This window comes from Ambystoma mexicanum, chromosome 2q (genome assembly GCF_040938575.1).
Source record: "Ambystoma mexicanum isolate Mex_15411 chromosome 2q, UKY_AmexF1_1, whole genome shotgun sequence".
NCBI classification, from domain to species: Eukaryota; Metazoa; Chordata; class Amphibia; order Caudata; family Ambystomatidae; genus Ambystoma; species Ambystoma mexicanum.
Window position 1 is genome coordinate 501,300,229 of NC_090924.1, and position 21,301 is coordinate 501,321,529.

Genomic DNA, 21,301 nt, shown 5'->3' on the forward strand with positions numbered 1-21,301 from the left:
AAACATACTAACAAAGGTGGAGTGGTTTGAAACCTCAGAACCAGTCGATTTTTGAGGTTACCCAGTTTGAGGCGTTTGCCCAATTGATTAGGTGCTCATCTGGTTCTTTCCCTGTCTGATGCTGGAAATGCATTGGCGGGACAGGGCCTCCCTGTCCTTGTCCTGTACTCCCTTATGTGCGTTCTGTGTTGTTTTCTGCACAGGAGTCCACTTGGCACCCCTGACAGTGCAGCTCTTCTTCTTTTTGGTTGTGGTGAGCAAAGACCCTTGCAATACCCCTATGGCACCCAAGGGTGGGGGGTCCAACCCTGTACCCCTAGTGTGTTTTCGGCACCTGTACCCACAGAGCAGGGTATGGGCTGGTGGCAGCTTCATGCTGATATGACAGGACCTCTGAGTATCCTCCATTTTGGGATACCCAGGCCCTGCCATAGGAATCAGTGGATTCCTGATAGAGGGCGAGATGGCCCCTGGTGCCTCTTGGTTTCTGTTGCCTGTTACCTAATTTTCCCAAAGTCCTGGGAAGCCCTGACTCTGTCCCTCCCCCTGGTATTGTGAGGAAGTCCCGGCCAGATGGGCTGGAGCCATCCAAGTGACTGTATGTTGTGGGTACAACCTTGGGGTGGGACCTAGGTGAAGTAGAGTGTGTGACCCAATAGGCTTTCTATGTTATGGGTGTCTGGTTTCTGGTGTGTGACACAATGACTGAGACAGCCCTGCCTGAAACTGACATGGATGCATTGTGGTGTGCTGAAAGGACTGATTGGCTGGCTGCCTGCATGATTGGCTGACTGAGCCTGGCTCATCCAGAGTGAATAAGGGACAGATGTGTATATCTGGGGACCTCTCACTTACCAATTTGTTCAGAAGCTGAAACTTGAAGCTCATCCTTGAAGCCCAGCTGTAAGAAGAAGAATTGCTGCTGCATTTCCTTCGAAGAAATCTAAAAGCTGTTGAGTCTGTTGAGGACTGATCCGAGGGAGGACCTGGCTAGGAGACCTCCCCCTGAGCTATGAGGGACCATCATGCAAAACGCTGCTGCTCTTCATCAAGGCACCCTGGAAGCCAGTCCCAAAAGGCTGTTGACCGGAGAAGGGGTCTGCAGAGAATCCTGATGAGAAGTGCCAGGACATCGAGGCCATCGAAGTCCATTGCCGTCGACCAGCGTTCAGAAGATTTCCGTGATCGCTGGAAGCCAGTCGAAGTGTGTCGCCCAGGAGCAGGGACACTTTGACACTGTGGTGCTCTACGACCGGAGCCGCGAAAACTCCACCTTTGCCTAAGAACATTTGGCGGAGGGATCCCTTGCCATCACCATTGACCACTTTTATCTTGCTGGAGAAAGTGAAGGTCGCCGGCTACCGAGGAAAGTCTGGGTTTCCCGCCACCCGAAGCCAACAAAGATGGCCACAGGACACTGATGGAGTGAAGATCCGAGGTCCAGCCCATCGTTGAGGCCCGATCCCCAAAGCTATGCCAAGGTACGTCCTCCGGCTGCAGCACCGATAGGCCAGAGGACCGCTAAAGCAACTTCCGACGCCTGCTGCTGGGCCTACATCCATAAGAGTCTTTTTTGCGGCACCAAACACTTTTCATCAAAGTCCACTGCACTCCTCATCTTCCCAGGACTTCCACGAACGATCGTTCAAGAGCACTGTAAAGGTCAAAGATGCTGTCTCAATGCCAGTGTTCCACCTTGCTTAGAGGATCTTAACGCCCCGTGGTTCCTGCTTTAAAGGGAGTCCACCCTCGAGGGATCTGTCGAAAAAACTCTTCCATCTCAGGTACATTGGGGTGACTGAACATTTTGGTTAGGAAGCCAGACTTATTAAACATTAATGGACTGGGCCTGTAAATACTTTTATTACAGGTTGCCCAGGTTGGGGAGGGGGATCCTCACTCAGAATGGTGTCTCTATAGCTAAAGAAAGCATTCTGCCATTGTTTAACTTAACCTGCCTTCCCTCCCTATGATCTATGTTGATACACCTTGCTGCATGATTTGTATGCTACCTAATAACTGCCATCAGTTGATGCATTTTAAAGGAATCTGAAGATAAATGTGGTACCACATAGAAACGGTATATATTTGCCACATTAGAATTACCAGAGTAGAAAGTGTGCTATTAATTGTGTACATATCTCTGAACCTTATTTTTATATAAAGAACTTTGTTAGCACATAACATAGTGTGTGGACATTCGTTAGTGGAAGCTTGGGGACTCGCTGTACGTAACAACCAGCCTGCATCTGCCATATAGAGGGCAGAAGTACAGATACCCCCCTCCATCTTTACACCCTGTTTCCCCATCTATCAAGGGCCAACACAAGAAAATGCAGGTGCTTGAACTCAGTACAATATCCAGGAGCCACCTAGTGGTCAAATAGCTGTTGTCTGAGCAGGGTTTTTCCTACAGCTATCCAAGATAAATTGGGCCCAAAATAGTACCAGGGTGTGTTGGTACGGGGTCAACTAAAAAAAGTTATATGTACAAAATGTTGCTCAAGTACTGTATGCTTGTCAACCGTCATTTCCATTTGGTTGTTGGGCGCCTGTGGCTGTAATGCTTAAGCATGCAGGAAACCCCAGCTACATAAAAAGTTATAAAAATGAACGCATGGCAGAAGAAATGGCCTGCATCTTTTTCCCATACATTGTCATTTGTTGGGTTTAGTGTAGCTTGTGTTGTGGACATTTTGAGGTAGAGTGGTATGGAAGAGGGGAGTGTTTGGTGCGGTCTAACAGAGTGAGTCCTTGGACGAAGGTTCAGCTGGACTCCCGGTGGTGAAGTATCTCTTATGCACTAGCAGAGGGTGCATCAGTCTACCTGCCCATTGTTCTGAATGTGATGCTCCCCCTCCAATCCCAAAGAAATGGACAAGGTATTTGTTGCTTTTACGGCATTGACTTTGAAAAGAGTGCAATAAGACATGGCACCTACACGACAGCAGGGAAGTGTTGTGAAAAACCAAGTAATAGATTTTGTAAGGCTTAAAACTAGGTTCCGTCATTGTTGGTGGGCACCAAAGTGATGCTGGGACTCTAACAGACCTGAAACAGACCCCATGCAAGGCCTCTAACTTTGGAGTGGGGGTTAAACAGAAGGCTGTATTGTTAATTGGGTTGGGGCTTATGTACTCTTAACACTTGTAGACTGCCACCTACACCACAAGGTTGTCTCTTGGTGCTAATAGGAGAGGGTTTGAGGGAACCACAATTAGATGGGGCCTTGCGGAAGTCCAGGTGATGGTGGATAGTTCAGTTTGCTAATAGGTGAGAGTGCCATAGACCGTGATGCGGGTCACTTCACTAGTTCCAACTTCCCCACCTGTACTGCATTATTCCTATTTTTGGTTCACTGAAAGTGTTCTATTGCTCTAGACGTACCCAGTTCACCTCCTCCTTACTTGTGACGAGCCACAGAAAGCTACATGGCTGCATGCGCACTTCTCCTAACCTCTACTAAAATACTCAAACTGTCTCTCCTGACACCTAGATTTGAAGAAGCAAGTGGAAAGTGCCGAACTGAAGAACCAGAGGCTGCGAGAGGTCTTTCAGATGAAAATCCACGAGTTCCGGACTGCGTGTTACATGCTGACGGGGTACCAGATCGATATCACCATGGAGAACCAATACCGCCTCACTTCCATGTATGCGGAACACATGGAAGACAACCTGCTTTTTAAGGTACTGTCTCAATTGCCCACCGCCCTCTTTCTCTCCTTTTCAGGCACACGAGGGGGGCCCCACATCAAGTAATAGCTCAGAAGCTCAACAGAGCACACTTTCCATTAGAGTGGAAAGATTAGCGATTAGTTCCTGATAATGAGCCTTGATAGTTGAGTAGCTGTTAAGCTATACAGTCAGAGACGATATGCCTTTGTGGCGGGTAGCATGGGCTCCTCCATGGCGAAAGGTGGCAAGCTTCCCTCCTGGCACGTAGGATGATGAAGGTGCAGCGTGGTGTCTGTGCAGGGTGTTGCCCTTTTTCATCTTTTTTGACGGTCCTGGAACGGTTAAAATGCTCCTGCATCCTCCAGGGCAGCCTTAGTTCTAGCAGGTCCTGTAATATTACAGCATTGGGCCGTGCGCTCCTTCCGTGGAGAGTTTCCCTGTACCGCTGCCATGGGCAGCAGAGGAGGATACGAAGCGCAGAGTCTTGACATTCACCATCCTGCTGCATTCGAGCCACCGTACACCGTCTCCACCTGTTGGTTTTCGGTCCTACCACCAAGGATCCCCTCTGCCCTGTGCACTTCTATGTTGTTCTACCCTTCTGTCCCCTCGGGTGGAGTCACATTGGACTGGTTTTCCACAGAATGGCTGTTTAGTGGACATTATTATTTCTTTCATGAAAATGGATGCAGGGCTTTTTGTTCCATGTGTCTGGCATTAGCTGGGCACTGGAAATACCAAGGACGGCAATGCCGACGTTTTAACTGCACATTTCACTGCAATTATATGTAGGGGGAGGGGTTAGGTTAATAAAAAATATGAAGGGAGTGCATGGGTCTTTTGCAGAGGGGCTCCCCCGCATACAATTGCAGTGACATGTGCGAAAAGGGAAAAAAAAAACATTTTCGTTTTCGGTATTTTAAATTCACAGTATTCACATAGATCCGCTAATGTGTCACGCCGGTATATCGTTTAGTAAGATGTATAAGGGAAGCCCCCCTTCTTCCAAAATGTTTCATATTTTCAGTCTGTTAAACTAAAAGTTAACTTATAAAAACGTGCATAGCTCGGCGGCAACCTGTCTGGCTTGGAAGCAAGACAATGCAGAATAACATAGGTTTGGATCCCGGTCCTGTGCTCTGGGACATCATTTCACCAAAATGCCAGGGGTAGCGGAAGTGACATCACACAGCCCTTGACCTCTAGTGACATCACAGGAAGTGATGTAATTGGACCACACCCTGAAGTGGCATCATGGGCAGCGATGGAACAAGATATTTTACCCCTTGACAAAACAGGAAGTGGCATCACATAGCATTGTTCCTAAGTACACTACGAAAAATGTTATCACTCTTATGTGATATACATTTCATAAAAGAATGGATTCCAATATGTATCGTTAAAATCAGTGTGTATAGGCCGATATTACCAAATTACTGTGAATGCAGGCATACGTCCAAGGCCATAGGATAGTGATGTGTTATTGTATAGCACTTAAGCGCTTTATATAGAACAAATATACATACAATATCACCCAACCTGTGTTGGTACTCTTTTATAGAACTCTGAAGGATGAAGGGCCAAGTTGGCCTTGCCAGGATTCAAACCTGCAACCTACAGATCACACACACATCGCAGTAGCGAGCGCTCAACCAACTGAGCTAGCTTAACGGCTATAGCTATTTTACCGGCTATATAAAATGAGCAATTACATTTCTGAATTCTCTCAAAGTCGGAAAGAAAATTACACTCTGTAGTGGATACCATTAAACTGGTAACTGAGATTTAACAGCAGGCCAGTTCATCAGTAGGTCTGGTGCAAAGTTGGCTACATGTCAAGCCTGCGTGGATCTACATTTCAGGCTTCAGAGTTAGCAAAATACATACCTTTGGGAGGGTTCATAGCGCTGTATTAAAGAATTTAGATTAGCCCGCTGAATGCCGCGGACTCGCACGGCATCCCGTACTCTGGGCACTCTTTACCTGATGCATGCAAACAAACAAACCTCCTGAACCGCATTACAAGGAGATAGGAAATATAGACACATTACAACAAAGCATTAATTGTAGCACAACGAAGTCAATGGCCACTTGATGTGGAATGGTCAAACATGTATACACTGTACACAAGCTTTTAGGCACAAGGATTTTGTCAAGTGACAGAGGACACCGAGACGCAATGTCTTGTGGTGATCGTAATGGAGACAGCGGCAGAAATAAACAGGCTATAACTGCAACTTGCAAAAAGCAAAATACACAGTCCGGAATGGATGCTTATTCTACTCTAAATGCTTTTTGGACGTTTTTGTCTGCATTGTGAATTTGAGATGTTTAAGAACAGACTAAATCAGTGACTCACCCCTAAAGTGTGCCTGAAATAAACCTTTAATGGGTCTAGCAATTACTGTATAGAATTCTAAAAAGACAAATAATGTGTTATTCCTATATTTTCTGATTTAGGGTCACTGCTCAAAGTGTTACACTTGTGGAACCCCGTGTATTTTTTTTTTTTTAAGAGGCCCGAACAAGAATGCCAGCCTCTCCAGAAAAACAAAGTCACATGGTGCTAGCCACAGCCAAGCAGCTTCCATTTGTAAAAATTAAAAAAATATATATTTTTTTGTAGGGGTAGCAAGGAAGACCTCAGGGGTAGCAGCTGCGAGCCCCCTCCCCCAAAATGACATCCATGCCTGTGTTTTAGAGACTGGTCTCCAATGTTAAGCACGTAATAAGAGAATAATGAACCACTTGTGCAGTGTGTTATGGTGTATACTCTGCTGCATGAAATGGACCTCCTTGCACCCGTGGCTTGATGATTGTCCACTATATCTGGTGGTCAAAGAACATCAAGATGCAAGAAAGTGTGTGTGTGTGTGTGTGTGTGTGTGTTGAGGGGAGCAGGGGGGCATTCAAAAGGAGTGGGCATGGGACTAATGCAGGCATGTTCAGGATTCCGAGTGCAACCCACGCGCCCGATGCTAATGAGCACTTTTTGCTACTAATTAAGGCACGAGTTGTGTGTGCATGCAAAATATTGCAATTTGAGACGCATGAAAATAGCATGCCTTGTTATTTTTCAGGTCAGCTTTGCTTATTTTTCTGCTAATGTTACTGTACGCCGTCCAACAGTAATTAGACATGTAATGCTACCCCACTGTTATGGGAGGTTCATGGTCCCCCGCGACTAAGCGTTGCCGGATGAGTGAGCGCGTTGCTCCTCACATAGTGCCAGAACTGGAATGGCCAATCGTGGAACTCATGCATAAGTAGGTCACAGTGAATGTGATTCTGATGCCATTAAGAAGTCGCATTAGGTAGAGGACGTCTGTACCAAGATTGCCGTCACTAATTGGTAAAAATCATGGAATTAGACATTACGTGCCTTGGCAGCCCAGCTACATAATCACAATCTTGTAAATTAGACCAAGTCTAACGAAGTTGTACATCACGATGCTTGCACTCTGCTGTCGCAAATGACTACAGCAAGCTGCGTAGCATTAGTTTGCTTTATAGGGCAATTGCCATCCTTCCATTTCTTATAGGAATGTATGCTTAAGGCTTAGGTATGACTTCCCTCTTAATGGGTTCCGTTTGAGGTCTGATAGAATTTCCTGGTTGCCTGTATTTCAGCCACTCCATGTTGTATGACCATTATCGGCCAAAATACTATCCCTCCATGACCCGTCAAAAGTCCGGGCCGTGCTTGCCAGGCAGCCCGCTGGTCTATTTGGAAGTGCTCGAGTTTTCTTTTGCCTCTTTGCATTATTGAAGCCGAAAACCATGGGCCCACACAAACCATCTTTTTCTAAACACAGCTGCTTGCTGTTGGCTGTGAGAACCAACCTTCTTCTGCACTCTGCGGCATGCAGGCCATGTCTAATAGCCCAGTGTGGTAAAGGCCCAGCACACTTGTTTGAAAGTCTGTGCAATCTGAGCTTAGTTTATCAACCCGCAACCCTGGAGTGTACCGCGAAGTCTAGGCTTACCTATTCCAATGTATAATCACTTTGTGAAATTGTTACGCCGTGACAATGTCTGCTAAGTATTCTGTCCTGTGAAAGCGCATTGTTTTTTCCAAAAGATTCATTATTGTTAAGCAAAAACTTGTCAGCACTGACGGGGAGGAGCCAAGAGGGGCAGGGGGTCAGTCGCTACTCCTGGCGTGGTGCCCAGTGCAGCCCGCATGCTTCCTGTAGGGCTGGAACTAACTCGGCGCCACCCCTGATAATTGAAAGAAAAAAAAACTCTGCGGCTCACCATAGAGTGCAGCACAGCGCGCCACTCACAGGTTTTAAAGAAAAATAAATAAATATCAGGGCTGGGACTCAGTCTGACTTAAAAAAAACACCTGTGAGTTGTGCACCGAAGTGTGGAACCACGACAGCAGCTTCATGCATGGGATTGAAAGTGCCCATCACTGGCACGGAAAATGCTATAAAGTAGCGTACTGTTCGTGACATGGCATTTGCCCGAGACAATCCGCTGTAAATTGTTCACCACGTTGTTAAAACCTTGGCTGCAAAATGCATAATTTCAGCACGTTCTTTTTGAAAATGTTCTCGGGTGGTCGGTGTAGGGTTGTAACATCCACCAAGCCCACTTAATTACTTAATTATTCTGGGCTCTCTCCCTCACTATGGTTGGTTGTTAATGCACATTTTAGGTAATATTTGGGCCCTCAACTCAAAATATTCACCAGGAATGCCTGCCCCTGAGTCATGCCATTTACTGAATATTCGTCATGGTGCCCCTAGAGAAACAGTTGTAAGTTGTATTGATATTGATATTTTATTTCTATCTCGCTTGTACACAAGTGTTTCAGAGCGCGACAAGGCAAGGGACGGGAACAGGGGAGAACAAAACAGCGATCTTACTAGGCCCAGTGACATTGAGAATGCGCAAGTGCATGGGAGAGGGGGAGGGGAAAAGTGCATGGAAGGGGGAGAAGCGGAAAGTGTGAAGCAGAGGAGAAACAGATAAATAACAAAAAATAAATAAATAATAAAGGCAACAAACGGTGGTAGTGCAGCCAGCAATTTGCAAGTGCTAGGTTTAAGGCAGCAGACAGGGTGGTTCTGATAAGTGCAGGAAGAAAAAGGGGGTGGGGGCTGTATGGGTACAGATACAGACCCCAGTGCAAGGGGTGGCCCGGAGGCAGTGCAGGAGGGTGGCAGGGTGAGCAGGTACCTGGGCCCAGAGGACAGAGTGTGGCCAGGTGTCAAGAGAAAACAGATCAGCAGGGGAGAGGCGGAGCGAAGGCAGAAGAAAAGAGGAAGGTCTTGAGGTGCTTCCGGAACCAGAGATGGTTTTCCTCAAGTTTTAGAGTGGCAGGGAGGCTATTCCAGAGGGAGACCCCAGCCAAAGACACAGATCTACCCCAGCTCATTTCTTTGAAAAACGACTGACCCTGAGGGAGTTGGAGGCAGAGGAGCGAACAGCTCGAGAGGGGAGGTATTTGCGGAGGGATAGCTGAAGGTATTTTGGACCCAGGCCCCAGAAAGCCTTGTGGACAATGCAGAGGGTTTTGAATTTAATCCTTGCATCCAGTGGGAGCCAATGGAGAGATTTCAGAGCTGGAGCGATACGATCCCAGAGTTTGAGGCCAAGGACAAGTCTTTGCAGTCCTGTTCTGGATTAGTTGCAGAGGGCGGAGAGTAGAGGCCGGTGAATTTAGAAAGAGGCTGTTACAGTGGTCCAAGCTAGAGAGAACCAGAGCTTGAGATACCATGAGCTTCTGGGGGAGGGAGAGGGAAGGCAGAGTACCCCTGAGGAGGTGCAGTAGGAAATGTCTTTTTAGAGACCTCAGAGAAGTGGGCGGAGAAGGAAAGGGTGGAGTCAAAGATGACCCCGAGGTTCTTAGCCTCGCAGGTGGGGGTAGGAAGAGGGCCAAGGGATGCCGGCCAGAGAGTGAGGTCAAAGGATGGTGAAGGTGTGCCGATGAGGAGGATCTCCGTCTTGCTGGCATTCAGACAAAGATCATTGGCGACACACTAATCTGGAATGGCAGTTAGGCAATCAGAGATGAGAGAGGGAGGGGAGGTGGCAGAGGGCAGCCTGAAAATGAGTTGTCAGTGCAGCACTGGAAATTTGAGCAGAAGGTGGCAATGAAGTGGGCGAGAGTTGCCAGGTATTGGTTGAACAGCCAGGGCAAGAGGTTAGACCCCTGGGGAACACCACAGGTAGCAGGGAAGAGAGATGAAAGGAAGTACCCAAGTTGGACCTGGGAGGGTCGATCTGAGCGGAGAGAGGTTAGCCAGGCCAGAGCCTGATCAGTGATACCCAGGTCTTCACGGTGATGGTTGAGCAGGATGGTATGGTTTATTGTGTCAAAGGCAGAAGAGAGATCGAGGAGGATGAAGACAGAGGGAATGTTGGAGTCAAGGTTGGAGAGCAGATCTTCACGGATGTTCAGGAGAGCAGTTTCCATGCTTCTGGCAGCTCTGAAGCCCGACTGTTGGTCATGTAGACAGCCAACAGAATTTGAATGAAGGTTAAGCTGAGAGATGGCCAACTTTTCCAGGAGTTTGCCCAGAAAGGGAGTAATGGAAATTGGGTGATAGTTAGCTGGACAAGAAAGATCAGCTGTGGGTTTCATAAGAAGAGGATGCACAAAGGAGTGCTTCAGAGGGGAGGGGAAGGATCCCGAGGCAAAGGAGTGGTTGCAAAAATCAGCAAGGCCCGGAACGAGGGTGTCAATGTGGTCCTTGATGGTTTTAGAGGAGGAACAGGGATGAACCTGTTTTGACTAGGCTTTCATAGATCGGACTTGTCTAGCGACCTCGTCGGGGGAGAAAAGAGGAAAGGACGAGAAGGATGGTGAGGGGGTGGCTAAAGGAGGGTCCATAAGCACAGATGGAGAGGGGAGTGGAGAGGAGGGGTGTGGGTGGAGAGGGTGGACAGGATGTCCTGGGTTTTTGAAATGAAGTGAGAGGCAAGGGCATTGCAAAGAGCCTGGGAGGCAACAGGAGGGGTAGAGACTGCAGCAGGGTTGGCCAGCTCCTTTTAGATTTTAAAGAGTTCGGCCGAGTTGTTAGATGCCACAGAGGCACAAGCTTGAATGTCGACTCTCTTCTTGGTGAGGACAGAGTCGGTATTGCCTTTGTAGCAGGCGACAGGCCAGTTTGTCAGCGGATGAACAGGAAGTCCTCCATTTCCTCTCAGCCGCTCTACACTTACGTTTAAGTGTAGCTAGGTCAGAGTCATACCAGGAATTGCACTTGGCTTTGGACTTCAAACGGATCCTCATGACAGGGACAAGAGCATGAAGCGTATCAGAAATTGAAGAGTAGAGCAGAGACAGGGCTGTGTCAGGATGTGAGACAGCCAAAGGTGGAGGAGAGAAAGTGGCGGCAAAAGCCTCAACTGACACACGCTTCATAGGCCGTATGTCCGAGAAGGTAGGTGGCAGTGTTGGGGTAGGCTTGGCTTGGGGGAAGAGAGGGAGAGAGGAGAGGAGAGGAGAGGAGAGGAGAGGAGAGGAGAGGAGAGGAGAGGAGAGGAGGGAGTGATCGCTCCAGGAGAGCGGAGTGGTCGGAGGGGGGGAGGTCAGAGGAGATCAAGACATCGAGTGTGTACCCTGCAGAGTGAGTCGGGCCAGAGGGGAGGATGGACAGGGAGAGGGAGTCGCAGAGGTCACGGAAGAGTACAGAGGAGGAACAAGGAGAGTCTAAATCAGGGGTGCACAACTAATTTTGACAGAGGGCCGAAAGTACCCTACATGATGGCTATAGTGGGACGAAAAGTAAATGTGGGTGGGGCGGTAGGCGTGGCGTGTCAGGAGGCTTTTGCAACCCCTAATTTTATTAAACACTATGCCCCAAGGCCCCCACCCCTCAAGCAAACACTATGCCCCATGGCTCCCACCCCTCATGCAAAAACTATGCCCCAAGGCCCCCACCCCTCAAGCAAACACTATGCCCCATGGCCCCACTCCCCAACCAAACACTATGCCCCAAGACACCCCCACTCATGCAAACACTATGCCCCAAGACACCCCCACTCATGCAAACACTATGCCCCAAGACACCCCCCTCATGCAAACACTATGCCCCAAGACACCCCCACTCATGCAAACACTATGCCCCAAGACACCCCCCTCATGCAAACACTATGCCCCAAGGCCCCCACCCCTCAATCAAACACTATGCCCCATGGCCCCCACTCCCCAACCAAACACTATGCCCCATGGCCCCCACCCCTCAAGCAAACACTAGGCCCCAAGACACCCACCCCTCATGCAAACACTATGCCCCAAGGCCCCCACCCCTCAAGCAAACACTATGCCCCATGGCCCCCACTCCCCAACCAAACACTATGCCCCATGGCCCCCACCCCTCATGCAAACACTAGGCCCCAAGACACCCACCCCTCATGCACACACTATGTCCCATGGCCCCCACTCCCCAACCAAACACTATGCCCCATGACACCCACCCCTCATGCAAACATTATGCCCCAAGACACCCACCCCTCAAGCAAACACTATGCCCCATGACACCCACCCCTCAAGCAAACACTATGCCCCATGCCACCAAGCATGCACCATGCATACATACTCATACAGACCCAAACCCCCCCACCCCTGCATACAAACTAACAAGCATACACCATGCACCCATACAGACCCGAACTCCCCACCCCCAACTCGCCATACAAACTCACAAGTATACACCATGCACCCATACAGACCCAAACCCCCCACCCCAGCACACAAACCCACAAGCATACACCATGTACCCATACAGACCCGAACCCCCCACCCCCAACTCAGCACACAAACCCACAACCATACACCATGCACCCATACAGACCCAAAACCCCACCCCCAACTCAGCACACAAACCCACAAGCATATACCATGCACCCATACAGACCCGAACCCCCACCCCCAACTCAGCACACAAACCCACAAGCATACACCATGCACCCATACAGACCCGAACCCCCCCACCCCCAACTCGGCACACAAACTCACAAGCATACACCATGCACCCATACAGACCCCACCCCAACTCACCATACAAACTCACATGCATACACCATGCATCCATACAGACCTGAACCCCCCAACTCACCAAACAAACTCACAAGCATGCACGCATACAGACCCGGACCCCCCACCCCCACATCTCAACATACACTTCACTTGCACACAAACGCATTCAGGCAGACCCGCCCCCCCCCCCCTCCGCATCTCAACAAACAATCCACTTGCACACAAACACATTCAGGCAGACCCGACACACTCCCCACCCCCGCATCTCATCACACACTGCACTTGCACACAAACACTTTCAGGCAGACCCGACCCCCACACCCCCTCCACATCTCAACACACACTGCACTTGCACACAAACACATTCAAGCAGACCCGACACACACCCCACCCCCGCATCTCAACATACACTGAACTTGCACACAAACACATTCAGGAAGACCCGACACCCCCCCCCCCCACCTCCGCATCTCAACATACATACAAAAACAAAAAACACTGTCAGGACGGACCCGAGACAGACATACACACACACACACACACACACACACCCCAGCCCCCCCACCCAATGTACTTACCCAGACGTGCTGGAACGCTGGCGAGGCTTCTGGCACTACGGCTGGCGTGGCAAGCAAGGCTGAAATGCCTTCCGGCATCAAGCCTTACTGGCCACGCCAGCCATAGTGCTGGCCCTCCATTGGTGCAGCACACACGCACTACGTGGCTCATAGGAGCTGCGTGGTTCGTGTGCACTGAACCAATGAGGGCCAGTGTTTTGTCCGGCCCGAAAGACAACAAAGACTTTCCTAATGGAGGGCGGCCGATGCTGCTTGTGGGCCGCCCTCCATTAGGAAAGTCTTTGTGCCTCGCGGGCCGGACAAAACGGCATGGCGGGCCGCAACTGGCCCGCGGGCCGTATGTTGTGCACCCATGGTCTAAATGTATATTGAGGTCACTGAGGAGGAGGAGGAGTTGAGTGGTAGAGGCCAGGAGGGAGGAGGAGAGAGGTCTGCCCACTCAGAGAAATTAGGTGATTTGACCAGGAGGCCGGTAGATGGTAGCCACAGTAAGAGAATGGTTAGGCGAGAGAGAAAGCCTACAGACGAGGCATTCAAAAGAGGAGTAGGTCTGAGTGGGAATGATAGAGCTAGGAATCCACTCAGGAAAGATCAGGGCTACCCCCTCGCCGGACTGGGAGGATCTGGGTGCTGAGAGGATCTTGTAGCCATCAGGGCGGAGAGTGTCAAAGCTCATGACAGAGCTGGTCGTGAACCATGTCTCAGTAAGACCAAGGACATCAAGGTCTAGTTCTTCAAGAAGGTGGCAGATGTCAGAGGAGTGTTTGACAGCAGAGCGAGAGTTGAGAGTGGCAATATGAAGAAGGTTGCCAGCCTTAAAGACCTTCCAGGGAGGGGTACATATCAGAGGTGTATTGGGGGGGGGGGAGGAGGATATGGAATTTTATGACATTTTTCTCAAAAATGATGCTCCAATTTGCATATTTTCAGTACATTATTTTAGAAAATGTTCACAGGGGTGGAACACCCTTCACCCCCAAACTCATTTAATTATTGTGGGCTCCCTTGCCATACACTCTTGCCTGCTGTTTTGAGGAAATATTTTGGTTCCTCGACTCAACATTTCACAAGGCATGACTGCCCATAAATCATGAAATGGAATGGCTATTTTTCACGTTTCCTTTGAGAAACATTTGTAACTGTATGGCTCTTTATCCTGTTTACTTATAAATTGTGATGCAAAAGGCTTAATTTCAGCACTTCTAGTTTAAAAGATGTTCTCTGCGCTGAAAATCCGCAAAGCCCCTTATTTTGGGCTTGCGCTAGTTTGAGGCAGTACCAATGAAAACACTTGCCACCCTATGAGGGCTTAGCCATGAATCCCTTAGAATCTTGGTGCCCCTTCAGGAGCTATCCACCTTCCCTGACAGGCACTAAAGCTGCCCGCGCCACAGCACTGATGCAGTCGTCGTGTGTCTTGTTAAGACTATCAATGGATCCTACTGTGTCTTGACTGATTAACACGTTTCATGCACATTTGCGGTATACATGTCAGTCACTCACTGACAGGCTTAAGTCCTGCAAAGCTTAATCCAATTTGGAAAAGTAAATGGGATTGTTTACTGGTTGAATTCCTGCCTTTCTATGACCGAATCTTGATAATTCCTGGTCTGGCTCGTGTTCCCGAGGCCCGGTTGGGCCTTTGTGTTGCAGGTTTTCCTAATGCAAGCTCTTCTCCCTCATGTTAGCAGTAGAAGTGGACAGCTATTGGTATATTTTTATGGGGTCGGATTGTAATCATGTATTCGGATCGCTCGGTGGTGCTTTTATGAGTTTACTTTTGAAATGAGTTCAGTGGAAGGCTAGTGGGAAAATGCTGTAAACCTTTAAAGCTGCCCTTTACAAGCTAAGAGTAAATGTGTACATAAAATGAGCAGGGCTGGGATGTGCAGCTGCGCCGTAAAGTGGCACAGCCGAGCTCTTGGCTTCTGCTGTGTTGGCCAACTCCCTAATGATCTGGCCACGCTGGAAATCACAGCAGTAATTGCTTAAAGCAAACCGAGCCCCCTTAGAATCGGGTAGATGTGCAAAGGTGGGGAGCCCGGCGTACGGGGCAGTGGCATTGCTGCTCTCTCTCCGGCCTGGCCATCCGCAGAATAGATCTTAATGAAACACAGCAGTGGTTTGCCATTTTGCAGACGTCATCAGACTTGCTTCTCATTTGCACCCTATGCTCTTAGCAGCAAAGGGGTGCATGGATGCCACAATGTTGGCCCATGGTGGGCCGCACATTGTTCAAGTGTTGCCTTCCTATAGCAGTGGTGAGTCCAGACTGGGGGGGGGCCCAAGTGGGGCACAAACATATGCAGGGCTGGCATGAAGTACGAGCGCACACCGTCACATAATGATAATTGTTCAGGATAATGGGGTGGCGCAGGAGTGGCCAATCTGATTCTTCCAGGGGTAGCACATGCCATCCCTGGACACTACACTGTTCCATAGAAAGTAGAGTTCATCATCTCCATTCTAACCGATTAGCCATTGATGCAGAGTAGCTCTTCCATCATGTCATTGCCCATAGCAAGTGCAAGGGTGTTCATGCCTGTCCTGCCGAGCTTCAAGAGTCATCAAGGGGGTATGGGGGTATAATGAAAGGGAAGCAGATGACCATCTTGTTGCAGTGTGCTGCAGCAATGGGGGTGCATTGCAAACAGAAATGGGGATCAATTCCTCCAGAATTGAAATTATTTTCCAAGGAGTTAGCAATTCCCACAGGCATCTCGGAGAGTTATTAGGGAATTGACAGGTTGTATCAGCAGTGATAGCTTTTTCGGATAAAGACTTCCAGGCTACCATGGAAGCAAACTTGGCACAGTGACTTCCGCATGTCAGGGGAGCACGCAGGCGCTAATAACAGCCTGAGGGTAGCCAGTGAGTTGGCAGTGCCTTAATGAGTAAGGTTTGGGCAAAAGGCGAAATGAGCTGTTAATTTGCTTTTAATGTGAGCGGCACATTAGGCACCGAGACCCAAACGCCTAAACCAGTGCAACAGTGAGTGATGAATAGTAGAGATTAAGGGCTTTGTTTACTAAAAGATGTCCCCCGGTTGGTGCCTGTGGCTTAATCCCATCGTAACTGATTCCTTATTTATGAATGTATTTAAAACATTTAGTATAGCGTGACTTTAGACAAAAGCCTCTCGCTCGGTGCTTAAGAGAGGTCATGGCTTTTTCAAAGACAAATACATCCACCCAATTCGAATCAACCTTTTTCTTTTTCTTCGGACCGGTGTACAGCAATAGCAGGTGGTCATGCCACGAGTGCAAAAGGTGGTACGTGCAAAAGATGGCACACCAATTAAAAGTACCTGGGCAGCAGAAGGGCAGCAAGTAGCACCTCGGGGCTCTTTGGATAATGAGATGGAGCCAGAGGACAGGAGTCAAAGGCGCGGAAGCAAATGAGCAGCTCCAATTCTACAAGCTGCCTTCGCTGGGTATGCATTAAAAATGAGTGCTTATGAAATGTTCATGGGCAGCATAATTGGCGAGTGGTGCCATGCATGCTTACTGATGTTTTTTATTTATACTTCCCAAAAGGCATTTTAGCGCACTTTGTTTTTGGTACAGATCCACTTTGTGGGACTCAAAAGTTATCTTCTGCGAAAAGTGTATTTTCTTGGTGGATTACAAAACTTTGCCTCTGTCAGGTCCGCGGAAGACGTCGGCTGACCTTTCTGAGGTGCTGCAATCTACAGTCAAACTAGTATATTAGTGTTTTAGGTTTCACTGAGCCGGTCCTAATTAATCGGGTATGGGATCATTGTAATCGGCTCCATAAGGCCTAACTGGAATGCAAATCTTTACGTTTTACGGTATGTCTTAGTGGCAGTACCTGCCTCTTGCTATGAGTCAAGGTCCAGAGCGTTGAAGAGATTAGCCTAGGATAACCCAGGAGACACTAGTCTCCTGGCTTCATAAGGTAATTGCAATGGAGGACATCTGTTTCCTTATTTTCCCAAACACATCCTCAACTATGCTGCATGGAGCTGTTTTGTTATGTTTCTTTCTCCCACCGAAGAGTGACTAGCGGTCAATCACTTAGCATAAAGATCTGGGTTGTGGACATGGACAATGTCCCCTATAAGTGGAGGTGGTCTTCTTAATAAACAGTACCCTCTTTTTAACTCCACTCGTAAATGATGGCAGCCGGGAAACATCCACTTCTTCCCTGGCAATGTTGACTACGTCGGGACTTAACAAGTGCCATACATCTAGTAAGGTGTGCCATTCCATCTGGGATCGGAGGGAAGGAGGGAGGAAGGAAAATCATTTTTGATGTCAACACACGACTTCTCTGTTTTCACTGAACTTTGCAATGTAAAAGTAATAGGAAATATAAGCAGGCACAATTGACCAGCACCATTTAAGGTGGGAGGAGTCCCCAATTGTGCTGGTCCTTTCACTTCCACCCAGGTTGCCTATTTCAAGGGAAGAGACTGGAGTGATCTTCAGGCATCTTTATGTATTAAGTGAATGTACTTGCCTCTCCCATCCATATGCCTCTTGCATCCTGCAGCTTCCTATTTCTCCAAGTACCAGGCAAATGGGTGAAACCAAAGGGTCAAAACTTCAAGTCACCGGTCTTTGTGAAGGGCACTCCCATAAATCATGGCATTTAAATTAGTGAAATAACTGCCATTAGCACCTGGGGTGGGGGGAGCAACCAATTCGGTTCTTTGGATCGAGGGCTGAAACCTCTAATTTCTGCCCGTGTTCCATGGAACCTGAAGGCTGCTTCCCCTGCCCGCAGCACCATTTTCCCCCCACCCTCCGTCCCCCTCCCCACTTGCCTGTTTTCTTTGGTGGTGACTGACGCTCTGCCGCCACACTTCTGCTCCCGAACTTTGGTGGCCATGGCAGCCATTTTGGGACAATATTTTAATTCATTGAACGGAACGTGCACATCGCCCATTAAATGAATGAAAATGCTTTACATCCCGGGTTACCGCTTTGGTAACCCGGGGTGCTAATTTGCTTAACACACTCTCCAGCTGGCCGGATCGAGTGAAATCGGCCCGGGCACCCTCTTTAAAGGCCCTCACTCCACTCGGGTCTGTAACTCGGGACCCCGGCCCAAGAACACCCAATCCAGCCCGCAAGATAGGGTGAAACGCCATAGTGGTACCTTGTAAAACACTGACACAAGACTTGAACATTTTTAGATAGCCCCAAAAATGAGCCCTCCTAATGTTGGCTCTTGGAGGCAGCAATTGATCTTCCTCCTGACCCTGGATGGTCTCCCCTCTCCTGCATCTTGTGGCCTGGAGGCCCTGGGACCCTGCCACTAACACTGAAGCTAAACCTTTGGGCTTTTCTGTGGACTGCACGTCGCGTGGAGAGCGCTTGCTCCTGAAAAATAAAAAACAGCATCTGAATGGAGTGATGCCTATTTTTCAATCTGTGACATTTTCAGCATGATTTATTCCACGGCGTGTGCCTGCTTGGCTGTTTTGTTGGACTCTAACATGCTGGGGCTGTTGTAACAGGCCCTCCAAGATGGCTGCCCTCTTCTTAGTTGGTGGAGTTGGCCTCTGTACACCAAGCCTGCCTGCCCTGATTGGCTTAGATGTTAACGGTAACAACCAATCGGGCGAGCCGCCTGGCGAATGCCAGCCCGCCTCCAAGGCCAGAGACTAAGGCCGTTTGTTGCCAGTATGTGAGGTGAGAGAACCGCCTCCTCAGCCCCTTTGTGTCTCCGAAGTCCCCCCACCCCTTCCGTTGCCCCGTTGTGCTTTGTGTTGTCCTCCCACCCCTCCAATGCTCCTCGTTTCTCTGTTTCCCCACCCCTCTGTTGATCCGTGTTGCTCTCCGTGTTTACCCCACCCCCTCCGATGCCCTGTGTGCTTTGTGTTGTGCCCCCAGCCCCTCTGATGCCCCGTGTTGCTCTCCAGGTTTCCCCCACACCCTCTGATGCCCTGTGTGCTTTGTGTTGTCCCCCCAGCCCCTCTGATGCCCCATGTTGCTCTCCGTGTTTCCCCCACCCCCTCCAAAGCCCTGTGTGCATTGTGTAGTCCCTTCACCCCCTCCGTTGCCCCGTGTTGTTGTGTTCCCCTACCCCCTCCATTGCCCCTTGCTGCTCCCTGTACTCCCCCACCCTCTGTTGCCCCCTGCTGTTCTATTGTTCCCCCCCCTCCGTTGCCCCATGTTTGCTCTGTTTCCCCACACCCCGTCCGTTGCCCCTGCTGTTCTATTGTTCCACCCTCCATTACCTCGTGCGGCTCACTGCGTCCCCCCTCCGTTGTTCCTTCCTGCTCACTGTGTCCCCCATGTTCTGTGTTCCCCCCACCCCTTGCACCTGTTAGTGTTCTCCAAAAACCCCCACCCCTTGCCCCCTGTGAGTGTTCTCTAAGCCCCCCTCCGCTTGCCCCGTGAGTGCCTCTTTGCCCTCCTCCCACCCCCTGCTCACCTTTTAGTGCTCTTTTGCCCCCTCCCTCTTCCTACCCTCCCCTCCTTTCCCTACTTCTGTTTAAAATTCTGGCACCACCTAGATTGTTGTCAGGCATAGTAATCGTAGTCAAAAATCAACAAAAATGGTGGGAACCTCACAAAATCTGACACCTTGAGGTAAGGCAATATAGAAGAACAAATAGTGGTGCCAAGATAAAAAGCAACTGATAGAACAATGCAGAAGGTAATGAATCAGATCATAATTTTATTTTATTTAAATTTGGATAAAAAATCATCATAAAGATCATTAATTAATTCATTTTTTGTAAAAAAAAAAAAAACACATCCTAAATATCAAGCATTCATACATTCATTCAGCTAATAAAGATCCTAAAACATTTGATTTAAGTTGTTCAAGAAATTTAACAAAGTGCAAATACAATTCCATTATTCTGATGATAGTTGTTCACTCCAGACAAAACTGGAGCACCTGTTTAGAGGAGACTTTATGCTGGGATTCTGTGAAGACTCTGCAGGATTAATCACACTGTCCAGACCTTCCTTAGCCCCTTGGGAGGGTCTCAAAGAGCCCCAGTGGCAGAGAGAGGAACAGACAAAAAATACCTGAAGCATTCCCCTTTATGGCAATGGAGTTTGAACTCTTGTACAGATACATTTGTTTCTCTGACGTCAGTCCCTGAGAAATCAAGGAAACAGGTTTGCATGCCTGGACTAAGTCTCTTTTCCTCCTCGCTGAGCTTGTCCTCTGACGCTGGACTCTCTTCCCTGGACTGGAATTCTCTCTCATGCTCCTGACTCATCTGTGCCTGCCTTGCTGCTAGGCCGCCTGTTCCCCCAGCTGAAACCTTCCTTCCTCCTCTGTTGCTGGAGTAGCATAATACTCTGCTCGGCAACCTGTGTTATAGGCGCTATACAAATAAACACATCAAAACAATCAATCAAAAATGGTTCCCAATCCATGAATGCAGTCATGGCTCCTGTTAAAAGGTGTTAACTATAAACTTATGATCACTGTGGAACACTTTGTACAACTCTGGAGACAATACTGCTGTTGGAAAGTATCAAACTGTTTACGGCCTCTGAAGTGCAATGATGCAATTCTGAAATTGACAAGCTTTCGAGTAGTACATGTTGGCAATGATATCTTGTCCCTCTTTCCATCTTGCTTTTCTTTCTTTCTGCCTTCTTTCCTATATTTTGGGCCTCAACAGGAAGTGTGGGGAGGCCCCGTCCCACGGGCGGAATCCCGATGAGGGGGACAAAGAAAGTGACGGTGGCACCGACGAGGCTCCCGTGGAGGAGGAGCAACGATCCCTCCCGTCGCAACCCGAGCCACAGGACAACTCGGTGGCCATTTTGATGGCAATCCAAACCTTATGCACGGAGATAAAGACGAGATTGCCCCTACCCCCAATGGACGACCCAGTGGAAACGGGCCCGTCGGGAAGCCCTCCAAACAAGAGGAAGAGAGTTCATCCACCCCCGCCCTTCCAACCCTCACAGCCTTCTCAGCTGTTGTCTCCTTCTCCTTCCACTATCCCTGGGGATGACACGGGAACAGATATGGCCACGACGGGGACGGATGGCGACGTTGGTGACGACAGGAGACATCTGGGACGAGGGACTTGTTCTTCTGAAGAACCCGT

At 49.0% G+C, this 21,301-nt stretch overlaps 1 protein-coding gene across 3 annotated transcripts in view; it reads left to right on the forward strand.

Moving 5' to 3' along the window:
- MAD1L1 (mitotic arrest deficient 1 like 1) overlaps positions 1-21,301 on the forward strand; it is a 3,106,940-nt gene that overhangs the window by 2,528,613 nt on the left and 557,026 nt on the right. For all 3 annotated transcript variants that reach the window (XM_069647622.1, XM_069647623.1, XM_069647624.1), the window contains one exon: positions 3,497-3,687. In XM_069647622.1, the coding sequence (XP_069503723.1) occupies positions 3,497-3,687 (191 nt within the window). The remainder of the gene's footprint in view (positions 1-3,496; positions 3,688-21,301) is intronic.